Consider the following 14,474-nt stretch of genomic DNA (forward strand, 5'->3'; position numbering starts at 1 on the left):
GAGCACAAGGTTCTTGGAGCGCAGACTTGTTACCTCACCAACAGCCAGTCAGAAGAAAGTCTGCATGTGTGGGAAGATAAAGAAGACTCTGACCTCGTCCCCAAATGATCCTCCTTTTAAACACTTTAATGGTTGAGCGGCATCTTTGGAGTTGGTTTTTGGACATGAGTCCGCCACCTCCTCAGATTGCCAGCCTTATGAATAAAGCAGGCTTTCCGTTCCAATCAACACTTGTCTCTGGAGTGTTGACTTTCAAGCAGTGAGCAGCCTAACATGCGTTTGGTAGCAAACAGGCTTGGTGAGAAGCAGGTATAGCTGCAGATCCAGAGACAGTCCTCCTGAATAAGGAGTGGGCAGGAAGCATCTGCCTGCCTCCAGCCCCGAGCTGGCTCCTTCTGTGAGTTGACAGGCAAGTCTCAAACTTTCTCCGTAAGATGAGGGGCGGTCCTGTGCCCTGCGGGACCCCCACCAGCTCTGTCATTCTCAGCGATTTCCTTACCACATGCTCCAGCACACGAGGACTCAGACAACTCTGTAACAGGATGCCAGTGAGGTATATTTCATGATCTGCAGCATACCTGGTAATGGCAAAGGAAATAAAGAAGAGAAGGAACACGAGCAGTTTTGCATAAATGGGAAACCCTTTAATTTGACAATCAGGCATTCGACAGACATTTATTTACTGAGCATCCCCTCTGAATAAGGCATACAGAGTTCCATATTTTCTTAAAAAAATTCTTTTAAGCAAATCTGAGAAGTTCTCTGCAAGTTATGTCCAAAGATTTACAGCAGCTAACTTTCAATTCCACCAGCAAAGCCCCTCGCTGCCTCCACAGAGGACGGATGGGTCTCCGCCAGCTCTCTCTCTCCAGGTGGTGCTGACACAGCACATATCTGAATGTTCCTCTCGGTGGGAAACAGAGATGAAAATTCTATACTTATCTCTCAACCTGCTACTATGACTTTCTTCACAGCCTTGGTGTTTCAAGGATTTAAAGTAAACTCTTCTCTTAGAGAACAGATGCGAGCAAGTAAACTCAAAGCTGCAACGCCCTGTTTTCTTGCTGTAGCCGGGTTCTTGTCTCTGTAACTGCTGCCCGCTGGGCTGACTGCTGGCTGCCGGTGCACCCCGTGCTGTGGAGAGGGATATGTCAACTCCCTTGGTTACATCTTCAAAAACGCCACCTGGAAAAGGAAGAAAAACCCACAGTGCTTTCCTTATATAATGTGATGAAATTGCTGAGTGCACATCAAACCTGGATCAGGTGAGTCTGGTCAGTAAGGATGCTCGCTGGTCTACAAAGAAAAATGACTCCTGGTTGGGCCAGACACTGCTATTTTACAGAGGGGGCCAATTAGTCTGTTCATAAATAAACCATACAGTAATTAAAATAATTCACGTGTACTTTAAAGGGAAAAAAAATTAAGTTTAAATTGACACTAACATTGTACTGCCATGAAGTAATCCAGTTCTCATTCCCACTGGTTCAAACAGCTGCTGTGGATCTTCTGTGAACAGAGTTCCAAATCCTGAAGACTTCTGGACAATTCCAGATCGTCATGATTGTTAATTATACTAATCTCTCTTCCGGTCTTGACAATGCTTTTAACCACATTCGACTATATGCATGGGCTTGTCAGCTCAAGTTATCTTAAAATGCAGTTGTTTCAAAAAATTTAATTCATATAGATACAAAATCATTTCAGACTATTTAATAAGGCCCAGATCAAATGCATCAAATTTCTCAATAGTTTTGGATAATTACAAAACAAACATAATAAAGTCAACCATAAATGCTCTGAAAGTTCTAGTTCAGGGCTGGTAATAAATTGCGGACAGTGCCAGCATCTGGAAAAGAGCAGCATGCAGTCAGAGATAAAGATGTGGAAGTTCGTCCTGGGCCATTTTTTGGGGGAAAGAGTGAGCAACTGAAGTGAAAATATTCCACCCTTGGACAGCTGGTACTTAAGTCCCCAAACGCAGTCGAAGGAGGCGTGTATTTAATGAGCCCTGTTAAGGGGAAAGGAAAAGGAAAGAGTCGTGCAAGGGCAGAAGGCATCTGCTTTATGTCAAGTGATTCAGAAGGATGTTACTCTTCATACGATGCTGGTGAGAAAAGCCCCTGCTGCGTTTCCGTATCAACTTCCAGCTGAGTTTCTCTATCAAGTTCTGCAGTGAGAACAAAGTTGAAGGAGCAAGCAAAGAAGAGAGGTTAAGATTCTTAAACAAAACATAAACATGGGGTAGGGAGGAGACAGATAGCAGAGTAGAAGGACATGAGCTCACCTCTTCTTATGGAAAATGTAAATGTGTACAACCGGTGCAAATCTCAAGGACTTAGAGTCAAGAGTCTGTGATGATAGTTATGAAGACACTTGTGTTTCTCTCCCTGGCCCCTCAGCTGGTAACAGATATTAGAAGGCCATGAATATTCACATGAGAAGGGGCTGCTGAAGAGAGACCAGCTGGGCCCTTTAGGGGATGATCAGAGATTCCCAGGAAGGGGTTCCAGGGGTTACTGAGTCTGACTTCTGGCTCACTGTGGTCAGTATCTCTGTTGGGAGACTCTGCTTCTTCAACAACAGTTCATAGGGACTTTCCCAAGAAGCCAGTGCCACTGCTGATACTCAGAGACACAAAGATGACAGATGAAAACCATTTATCCCTTTTTGAATTCTGAAAGCTGCTACGTCATGGAGTATTCCAACCAGGAACTACTTATATAGAATAACTGATGGTGACAAATGTTGTCATAAAAATGGTTAAGAACTTTCGCCCTGGAACCACACATATCAGTGGTCCTCTACTTGGGACAATTTTGCCCACCAGGGTACATGTGGTAGTGTCTAAGGATTTCTTTTTTTTTTTTTGTCATGGCATTCAGAATCTTAGTTCTGGGACCAGAGATAGAACCTATGAACTCTGCAGTGGAAGCATGGAGTCCCAACTGCTGGACCACCAGGGAAGTCCTTGGAGATATTTTTGGCTGTCACAACTTGGGGGATGCTAAAGGCATCCAGTGGGTAGAGAGGGAGGGATATTCTGATAATGCACAGGACCGCTCCCCATAAGAAAGAATAATCAGCCTGAAAGCATTAACAGTGCCAGTGTTGAAAAATGTTGAAGTTTAGAGTTAAATGTCTCTGTGACCTTAAACAAGAAGTTTAGAGTTAGATCTCTCTGTGACCTTCAACAAGCTCATTAAACTCTATAACAGGACCTACCAGAAACTTGTAAAACACTTTCCTATTTCAATTCTTTTCATCCTCAGCTGTCTTATGATTTAGGTAAAGCAGGCATCTGAAACTTTGTTTTACAAATGAAGAAACAAGCTCAGAAAACCTAAGTGACTTGCTCGGGATAAAAAGTAGTAGTGATGGGTTTAGGAAGAAATTCTGATTTCTAATCCATGCTTTCCCCACTGTAAGTTTACAGATAGATGATCAAGATAAAACTGCACAGGTTGGGGGACTTTTAGTCTTCAAATTGTCTCATATATCAAAGAGTTACTTTCTTTTGCATGCTTGTGAACACGGATGCAAGATGGAGAAAACTACATAAGAGGCTGCGCTCATTAAAACAAACAATGCAAAATGGAGCCCCTCAGTCAAAAAAGAAAAAAATTTTAATTTGACCTACCATGTCTTTTTTTTTTTCTTGTTTGTTTTTATAGTGCTGCCTGCCAAGGACACTATGTGTTTCTCAGGACTTAATAACAAGAAACTGCAATCATCCTTGGGAACAGGTACTGTACAATGTAGTTTAGATTCTTTTTATTTAAAACATTTTGAGATAACATATTTCAAATGCAGATTTTGTATTCCCTAGCTTTTATCCGTGACAGGAAAAATTGCTTTCCCTACCTACCATTTATTTTAAGAGAGGGTAATTTTATTTTGTTCCATTACACTGAGAAAAATCTCTGTATTTCATCTTTTTAGTTTTATTCCCCAAAGTAAAAAGTTTTAAAGCTTTTCAGAGTCTCTGAGCACAGCTACAGCTTCGGGCCCCACTGTGGCATGTCTGGAATATCTAGTCACAAAGTATAAGTGATGATTGGAAGCGAGGGAGATAGGGCTGTTTGCGGCTGGCTGTAAGGTCTCACCCTCTTCGTTTTCTCCTCCTGAAAGTGGACACTTGGGAATGGAACAGGGGAGAGAGAGTGAAGCTGTCTAAAAATACGGTCTCTGCTTTGCGTCACCATCTAAAAACAATCTTAAGCCACCATAAGCAGGGCCAGGCTGCAGTAATAGCTGACCAAATGTTCAGTTTATAATGCTTCTGTACAATTGCGTAAATATGCTAAACACTTTTGAATGCTCTTTTTGTCTTAGTTAACAAAATTATACTATGAAATTCTATTCCTCAGCATAGAGCTGGAATTTCAATCAATAGAAAGACATGCTGTCAAGGCAGCCTGCACAAGATAAAATTAACATTTTAAAAAATGCTACATAAATGCTTTGAGGTGCACAAGACAGATAAAACTGTAAAATACTGGAAAATGTGAGTTTCATAGTAATTGTGACCCTTCAGAATAAGTAACACAGCTACACACAAACGTTCCTTTTAAAGAGTACTGTAGACTTAAAAAATAAATATAAAAAACTATGCCTTAAATATATTTTTTGTCTAGGTATGGTTCATGTTCAAAGTTATGTTCTGAAATAAATGTTATGACATGGAAACAAACTTTATTTTAATATTATAAAATCCAGTTTCTAGGCTCAAGCTTCATTTACAAAATAAAATATACAATATAAATGTAAATATAAAAATAATGAAAGAAAATGACTTTTCCAATCACATTATTTTGAGTCTTAAATAACAACAGGGTACAAAATGTTTCCTAACTTGCTAATTTAGCATCGATCAGGCCTGTGTTGATGACACGTGGACTCCACTCTGCACTGAATAAATGATATGAGATTTTCCTCTACTGGGCTGGTAAGCTGGCTTCATTCACTCAATTCATTCAATGATTAAATACCATCTATAAGTCTGTGACTGTCCAGTCAGAGAACAACTGAGAAGGCATTCCCTCATGGCACTAACATGTGAATGGCGGAGATAGTCAAGTAATGAGATGATTCTAATAGGTTGGGATAAGTCTAGGATGGATGCCTTACACCTGATGACAGAAAAAAGACCATCCTGGGTTATGAAAGGAAGTAAGATTTCTCAAGCAGTAGCCTGAATGATGTAGTTACTACTCTAATTAGGAAAACTTGTGTGGTAATAAAGCCTGGCACAGCACAGAGTGGGATATACCTTTTTTCCCACTAAAAGCAGCTGGCTTTGCTAAATGAACTACTAGCAAACAGGAAGGATGAAACAAAGGACCAAAGATGTGAGAAGCAATACAATAAGAAAGAAGATCCTATCCCTCTAAAATGACAATAAGTATGTGTACATTGAATGTGGACAGGAATACTAGACCAAGGAAACATCAGTGAGGCCTTCCAACTCAAATTCTGTAAGAGCCTTTAGAAAGTAGGAAAAAAGCAAGTAAAACCAGTGTCCTTAATGTCACTTAAACCTTTACCTTGTATTTTAAATAAAATTGTATTTTATTTAGGCCATGGTACACTAGGAAAACAATACAATGAGAAAGACTAAAGATCTCTTCAAGAAAATTAGAGATATCAAGGGAAACTTTCATGTAAGAATGGGCACAATAAAGGACAGAAATGGTAAGGACCCAGCAGAAGCAGAAGAGAGTAAGAAGAGTGGCAAGAATACACAGAAGAACTATACAAAAAAGATCTTCATGACCAGGATAACCATGATGGTGTGATCACTCACCTAGAGCCAGACATCCTGGAGTGTGAAGCCAAGTGGGCCTTAGGAAGCATCACTATGAACTAAGCTAGTGGAGGTGATGGAATTTCAGCAGAGCTATTTAAAATCCTAAAAGATGATGCTGTTACAGTGCTGCACTCAATAGGCTAGTAAATTTGGAAAACTCAGCAGCGGCCACAGGACTGGAAAAGGTCAATTTTCACTCCAATCCCAAAGAAGGGCAATGCCAAAGAATGCTCAAATTACCACACAATTGCACTCATTTCACATGCCAGCACGACAATGCTCAAAATCCTTCAAGCTAGGCTTCAACAGTACATGAATGAAGAACCCCCAGATGTACCAGCTGGGTTTAGAAAAGGTAGAAGAACCAGAGATCACATTGCCAACATCTGTTGGATCACAGAAAAAGCAACAGAATTCCAGAAAAACATCTACTTTTCACTGACTACGCTAAAGCCTTTGACTGTGTGGATCACAACAAACTGAAAAATTCTTAAAGAGATGAGAATATGAGACCGTCTTACCTGCCTCCTGAGAAACCCGTATGTGGGTCAATTAAGCAATAGTTAGAACTGGACAAGGAATAACTGACTGGTTCCAAATTGGGAAAGGAGTACGACAAGTTTGTATATCATCACCCTGTTTATTTAAGTTATATGCAGAGTACATCATGTGAAATGCACAAGCTGGAATTAGGACTGCCTGGAGAAATATAAATTACCTCAGATATGCAGATGATACCACTCTTGTGGCAGAAAGTGAAGAGGAACTAAAGAGCCTCTTGATGAGGGTGAACGAGGAAAGTGAAAAGGCTGGCTTAAAGCTCAACAGTAAAAAAAACTAAGATCATGGCATCCAGTCCCATCACTTCATGGCAAATAGAAGGGGGAAAAGTTGAAGTAGTGACAGATTTTATTTTCTTGGGCTTCAAATCACTGTGGATGGTGACTGCAGTAATAAAATCAAAAGATGCTTGCTCCTTGAAAGGAAAGCTATGACAAACTTAGCATATTAAAAAGCAAAGACAAAACTTTGCTGACAAGATCCATACAGTCAAAGATACGATTTTTCCAGTAGTCATGTATGGATGTGAGAGCTGAATCAGAAAGAAGGCTGAGTGCCGAAGAACTGATGCTTTTGAACTGTGGTGCAGGAAAAGACTCTTGAGAGTCCCTTGAACTGCAGGGAGATCAAACTGTCAATCCTAAACCCTGAATATTCTTTGGAAGGACTGATGCTAAAGCTGAAATTCCAATACTTTGTCTACCTGATGCAAAGAGCCAACTCATTGGAAAAGATCCTGATGCTGGGAAAGATTGAGGACAGGAGAACAGGGCGACAAAGGATGAGATGGTTAGATAGCATACCGACTCAACAAACATGAATTTGAGCAAACTCCAGGAGACTGTGAAGGACAGGGAAGCCTTGCGTGCTGCAGTCCACAATTCACAAAAATTGGACATGACTTGGCAACTGAACAACAACAACAACACAATAGGAAAATTTACAGATCAATCAAAAGCTTGTGTTTTTCACCTACCAGAACCAGTAAAGCAAAGCACAGCTACGTTTTCTAGTTAAGGGCAGTGTGTGAAGTACCAGAAGCCAGAGATGTGAATGAGATAAAGAGAGGCCCTTTCCTTTCCCGATGAGGTTGGACACACGGACAAATGCAGCAATTCCTGGGTCGTGAGCCTGTTTTTCAACAAAGCAAGAAATTTCTAGATGTGACCTTCCCATCACCTCTTTCACAGTAAGGGGGTTGTGGAAGCACTGCTGGTGTTGGATGGTGCTATTACAACATCACTGTGGTGAACAAGCCATCCGGATGCAGCTGCTGAAGCTCCCAGTTGTATACGGCAAACCCAGCAACTTCACCCATGATAGCAAACACATGGGGCAGACATGTATACGGCAACAGTCTTTAGGTCAGACATAAAAATATATTTTCTCAAGCACAGAACACATTTGTTAAAAGGAAAAAATTCTATGATAGATACCAATATGGCTGGGTGTTAAAATGTAAAATGGTAAGTAGTGCTACCACAATAAACACACTATCACTCGTAAATCAAAAAGTCCTTTGAATTTTTCATTCTTAAGAGATACGCACAGGAGGGAACTTGGCAGAAAGGAACAGTGGTGTGCTGCAGCTCTGGACAGAAGTGGTGTTTTGAAATCACCACTGCACTGCCCTTTTGACACCATGCCTCTAATCAAACGAGTTTATTCAGAAATGGAGTTACTAGGGTTCAGAAATGGAATGTTTTTCTATAGTATTAATTCCTTAAAAATTTTAGCAGCAAAACCATTTTAATAAATACTATTTCAAGGAAGTCATGCTCATTCTAATCTATCTTAACCTTGAGAAGTATGGGTGTTGAAGAAAACGATGCTTTGGGGACATTGGTATAGTTAGAAATTCCAGGAGGGGACATGAACCCACATGGGGAAGAAAACAGCTTTCCACAGCAGGTAACTGGTTTCTGGCATCTATATAAATTTATGTCAGTGATAGTTTAACATTCCTATTTTAGCAGTAAATATTAATTTTTCTAACAGAGATACTAGCTAGTCCCTCCTAATCCCAAAGGAAGAACTAGCTTTGTCTAAAACACTTCAACCCATTGTCAAGGATGAAGGAGGGACTAGCTTGGGAGGCTATAGCCGTTGATCCTACTAGTTAGCTGTGGAAGAGCTCCATGGAAACATCACCCAGGCACTAATGAGATGTTGGAACAAGTGGTCCCGGGGCAGGACTACTCAGGGGCACATGTGCAGAATTCTGTCGAGTAAGAAGAACAGCAAAAAGGCATTGCCCATACTTTTTAGGGAAAGGGCTAAGGAAGGTCGTAGCTACCTCTCTAAAGCCTCCTAGCCAGTTTTATCTCATACCTGAAGAGCCTTATTTGTGCTGGATGGTATTTAACCATAATTATTAAAACCTATAGAAATCAGGAGTTGTTCTGCTCATGGGAATTCTTTGTTCTAATAAATGATCAATAAATACAAGTTACAGAGAAAATTAGAAAACACAGAAATGCACAGAAAGAGGAAAATAAAATTTTTACAACTTTATGATTTAGAGATAACTATTATTGACATTTTAGATATCTTTTTAGATTTATTTCCTATGTATAACTGGACATTTCTGCATCTGCTGTTTCATAATGTGTAGCTTCTTTATAACCTAACGATATATTATGGTAACTTCCCATGACAGTGAATATTCTATGACATTTTAAATGGCTGCATTATACTCCATTATGTATCTGATCACTTAAAAAAAAGGTCAAACGAATAACTCATTCTGGAAAGCAAACCTGAGGTGTCCTTTGGAGGGGGATGGGTGAGGGGATACTACTAACTGTTGAGCCAGAGGGCACTTTAGCATAATCTGGCCTGGGTTCTCAGGGGGTCATCTCTGGTCCAGTCTCACTGGTATCTCCTGGAACTTGTAGGTCAGGTAGATTCTCCTGTTCCATTCTAGAACGGCTCAACCAGAGCCTCCAGGGGCAGGCCAGCAACTGGGGTCCTGCAGGTCCTCCAAGAGGTTCCACTGGGAATTTATCCAGCTTATCCAGCTGAGCAAACTTAAGAGAGGGTAAGGGATGTGTTTAGTGACACAGCTTATTAGAGGAGGGACTCAAACACAGGTCTTCTAGTCCAGGGCCTTCATTTCTGGCCAGTGCAAAGTGAAGATGCTGATCTAGGGTATCCAAAAATCCTTTAAAAAACTTTTTTTTTCCCTTATAGAAGACAGAAAGATTGTCACACAAGAGAGAAACAAATTATGTCCAGGCCAGTATTCTGTTATGGGTATAGGAGATTGAGCCCAACGGCTATGAAATGAGGGCTGAGTCTATTTTGCTAGCTGCCTAGAGACTGAAAAGTTCAAGTGTTAGTCACTCAGTTGTGTCTGACTCTTTACCATGCCATGGACTGTAGCCCACCAGGTTCCTCTGTCCATGGGATTCTCCAGGCAAGAATACTGGAGTGGCTTGACGTCTTCTTCTGCAGGGTATCTTCCTGATGCAACGATCGAATCCATGTTTCTCCCATTGCTGGTATATTCTTTACCATCTAAGCAAGACTAAAGGGGTCAAATATTTCGAACTGACCTACTGTATAAAGCTCATCTATGAAGATTAAGTGATTTTTTTTTGGGGGGGGGGGGAGGGAGGAGCTTCCAATATGCCCTGATAAAATTCTCTTTTCTAAATCTACTTACTCAACATGGCTATTTTTAGCAAAATTATTTGGTCAGTTCAGGTAAAGAAAACTGTCACCAATCAGACTTCAGAATAATTTGGCAAAGAAAAAAAGAAAAAGCCTCCCATACTTTGCTTGGAGTATGTCTATAAAACAGTATAGGCATTCTAGAAAACAGTTTGGCAGCGTCTTTAAAAACTAAACATGTAATCACTGTATGACCCAGCAGTTCCAGTCTCAGACATTTATCCCAGAGAAATGAGAACTTTATGTTTATACAAACACCTGTATGTGAATGTTCATGGCAGCATTATTTTAACAGCCAAAAGCTGGCATCAGCCCAGATGCATGGTTAGTGACCGTATATCCACCATGAGCACTTACTTGGCGGCAGTGACAAGCAGCGAACTATTGATACAGCAACAACTTGGAAGACTCACAAGGGAGTTAAGCCAAGCTCAAAAGGCTGAGCTTTTCATACTGTATAGTTTCATTTCTGTAACATTTCTGAAACGACAAAATTTCACAAATAGAGGACAAGGTGGTGGTTTCCAGGGGTTGGGAATGGTGGGGAGTGGAGGAAGGGTGTGATTATGAAAGAGCAACAGGAAGGATTTGGGTGCTGATGCAACTGTTCAGCATCTTGACTTCGGTGGATGCACAAACATACCAAGGGATATAATTACACAGAACCTCACACATTTGCACACACAGATGTAGAGGAGTACAAATACAACCAGGGAGATCTGACTAAGATGGGAGGACTCTACCATGTCAATGCCCAGTACCACAGTTCTGTAAAATGTTACCACTGGGGGAAACTGGGCAAAGTGTACAAGTCATCTTTCATACTCTTTCTTACAGCTTTCAGTGACTCTGCAATTATTTCACTAAAAATGTCAGCTGAAATAATGCCACAGTACTTTGCAAATGACCTTGTCTGGCTTATTCTAATTCAGTTATCTAGAGGGTTGCTCTGAGATGCATTATTCAAAGTCTTGTTCACATTGATGTTATGGTTAATATATCACTGTGATCCCATTTTCCTTGGTGGAATGACCTGAGTAAGCTAGTGAGTTAATTTTGGAATGAGTCCTGAAGCAGATGGCCACAGTGAGACACAATACCATTATATTTAACACGGGTTGGGCTGACGGTCTGGCATTAAATGCTTAGGTTACACACAATAGAACCTTAAATCTTAGGTTGTATATGAAGTACTTACTGTAAAGAGTTCACTAAGCACACTTCTTTGCTTTTGTATTGCCCTGCAGTAAATAATGAAAAAAGATTCTGGCGTTTTTTAAAAGCCCAAATTGCTATAGCAAATCTTCTGGACACATAAGAGGCACTTGCCAAATATTTTTTTGGGGTGAATACATTAAACTAAAACTCTGATTTTAATTTTAAAAGTAACAGTATCTTACAAAAGATTTGGGGAAACAGGAAAGAAGAAAAAAATATGCTATAATACCCTAACATCACTTGGGTCTATTCCCACATGGTTCTAAGATAAACTATTCTCATATTGATTGTGCTGTGCATGCATGCTCAGTCGCTAGCTGTGTGTGACTCTACAATCCCATGAACTGTAGCCCACCAGGCTCTGTCCAGGAGATTTTATAGGCAAGAATACTGGATTGCATTGCCATTTCCTCCTCCAGGGAATCTTCCCCACCCAAGCATAGAACCTGTGTCTCCTACACTGGCAGGCGGGTTTACCACTGAGTCACCTGGGAAGTCCCTCATGTTGATTATCAGTGTGCATATTTTTTACATCATAAACATTTTTAGGTGCTGCTCAATGAATCTTTCTTTTAATAGCTGCAAAAGTCCATCATAACTTAATCTTTTACAAGCTTAAGTTTTTCCCAGGTTTGTCAAGATCAAAAGTAATGATGAAATAATCACTATCATGTTTATAAGTTTTTTTCAATATTGTAGAGTATTTCCTTAGAATAGAGTCCCAGAAATTGGATTATTAGATTGAAAGGTATGAATATTAATATAATTTGATGCATATTTTTTCAATGAGCTGTACTAACTGGTAATGCCACCAGCATCTTACCTTTTTTTTTTAAATTAGTGCTAATTTAGTAAAAGGAAAGGACACCTCAGTACTTTTATGAATTTTATTTAACTGCAATGAGTTTAAACATTTTCCCAGATGTTTAATAACTGTTTTTCTTATAAACTGATTAATTATGAATTCATGTCCTTTTTTTTTTTTTAACCTACCAACAGGGGGCTTAATTTTTTTGTTTGTATAAGCCCTTTGGGCTTCCCTGGTGGCTCAGATGGTGAAGAACCTGCCCACAATGTGGCAGACTGAGGTTCGATCCCTGGGTCAGGAAGATCCCCTGGAGAAGGGAATGGCAAACCACTCCAGTACTCTTGCCTGGAGAATTCCAAGGACAGAGAAGCCTGGCAGGCTACAGCCGTGGGGTCGCAGAGCCAGACATGACTGAGCAAGTAGCACACAAACACAAGCCCTTTAGTAAATGTTAATATGATTTTCACGCAGTGAAGAAATTAAGTGCCAGGTATCAGCTCACTAAATCTTTATAAAATCCACCTGAATTAAATTTCTAATCTAACTGTCTCCAGATTATAAATGAGGAACCAAGGTGTTCCTTGGTTCCTACTACAGAAGCTGAGTAACTTCTGCTCACTGCTACAAGCTAGTCAAAAGACTGGGTGTGCAATCGGGCCTTTGTTTTTGAGCCTAGTATTCATTTCATCATCAAAGCTCCCTTCCATCTAATTATGGGGAGAGATAATTGCTATAGTAACTTTAGTTGAAGAAAGAATCCATCATATTCCAAATTTTTAAGCCACATTTAGTAGCACTTGAAATGATGCAGTCACTCTTATGTTTTAAGAAGAAAGTAGATTATTTCTTTTAGGTTAGACATAAGGAGGAGAAAGAAAAAGATAGAAGGGCAAATTAAAGCCTTACTTGTAAACAGAAAATAACTCTTCGATTAGAAGAGAAACCTTCTGGCAAGTGAAGTGAGCCAACAGGGTAAATGAGAAATCGGCCTGAAATCTCAGAAAGGATTTTTTGTCTGAAAAGTTTAGCAAACAGGATAAGTTACACTGGCAAAGTTTAATCAGTTCAGTTGAAAAGATTATGACTTGAAATAATCAAATAATAGTTAAGGCCAAGTAAGAAAGGGATCAAACTATAATCAGATGGTTATTTTCTTTAGCCACTTACTACCTAGACGTTACTTTGAAAATATGATATTGAAGATACACAAATCTTTAGAATGGAAAGCATGATACTATATTCATTTTAAAATAAACACCACTTATTTCTGAAGCCTATTATTTGGAGTTGCTGGAAATAAACGAGACTCATAAAATTAATTTATTTATTTTAAAGGAGGTGCATGAGGATTTTATAACTATACAAAGAAACAAAAGTAAGCGCTTGTGGAAAGGAGCACAAGAAGACGTTTTGAGGGTTTTGGGGTTTTTTGGTTTTTTTTTGCTTTAAGCCACACAGAAAGCAAAAAGGGGTTGTTGGTGCAGTGTCTCCAAGTTAAGAACAGCTCAGGATATGAGATCAGAAAAGGGCACAAGGGCACATACTCATCAAGGGTTTCCAGGGTTCAAAGTGGTTAAGTTTTACACCTGCCATTTAAGCTCCATGAGAAGACAGAACAAATCAGGTAGACACGAGGAAAGTGCAGACAGGTGAAGCCTTATTGTAACTATACATAAATGCTTTATGCATTTTAAATATTGCTACCAATGCATCTTCTCTGCTATTCATGAATAAATTCATGCTTCTTTAATTATTTTTAAAGGAAGAAGCACAAATGGATGATTGTGCATATGAAATTTCCAAGGCTTACATAAGGTTTTCTCTTACTTATACTACCCTAGGACAATACCATCTACCAGTGGCAGGGAATGAAACTGCAGACGCTGCATCTGAAGAAAAAACTGCAAGCCTATAGGGTTTGCAAACAGAAGAATGTAGACGGCTTAGCTGAAAATCACCAGCTACTAGAAAAATAACTCTGAGCCCAGAGGCCACTGATAGGGATTATGTAAGGAAGGTATGTAACTCCAACTCCATGGGGTTCAAACCAGCACATCCTTGGTTAGAGACATGATTCATTCTATAGAAATTCAGTTCTGAATCCAGCATTATTGACTAAGCCATGAGTCTTTAATACATGAAACTATCTGGCTGAAGTTACCAATAAGTAAGCTTTTTCCCAATATATCCAACTTACAACATTAACTATAAAGAAGCGTGACTGATAATTGATCAAAGCACTCTATAAAGCAGTGGAAATGACTGGATGGACATAAATATGACCTATAACCACTCAATCATTAGTGTATTACAACATGGACCGGTCCTTTCTGGCTTCTGGGTTATTGAATACCTGGCAGATGACCAATGTCTCCAACTACATTTTGTTAGGGAATATCAGAA

At 39.7% G+C, this 14,474-nt stretch overlaps 1 protein-coding gene across 6 annotated transcripts in view; it reads right to left on the minus strand.

The window, feature by feature from the left end:
* Positions 1-622: 622 nt before the first annotated feature.
* The window catches only part of UBE3D (ubiquitin protein ligase E3D), a 155,938-nt gene continuing 142,086 nt past the window's right edge, over positions 623-14,474 (minus strand). For all 6 annotated transcript variants that reach the window (XM_043890352.1, XM_043890346.1, XM_043890348.1 and 3 more), the window contains one exon: positions 623-1,185. Coding sequence is in view for 1 of the 6 variants with exons in the window: in XM_043890348.1 (XP_043746283.1) it covers positions 1,165-1,185 (21 nt within the window). In the remaining 5 variants the exon portion in view is untranslated. The remainder of the gene's footprint in view (positions 1,186-14,474) is intronic.

The sequence above is a fragment of the Cervus elaphus genome, chromosome 28 (assembly GCF_910594005.1).
Source record: "Cervus elaphus chromosome 28, mCerEla1.1, whole genome shotgun sequence".
Taxonomy (NCBI): Eukaryota; Metazoa; Chordata; class Mammalia; order Artiodactyla; family Cervidae; genus Cervus; species Cervus elaphus.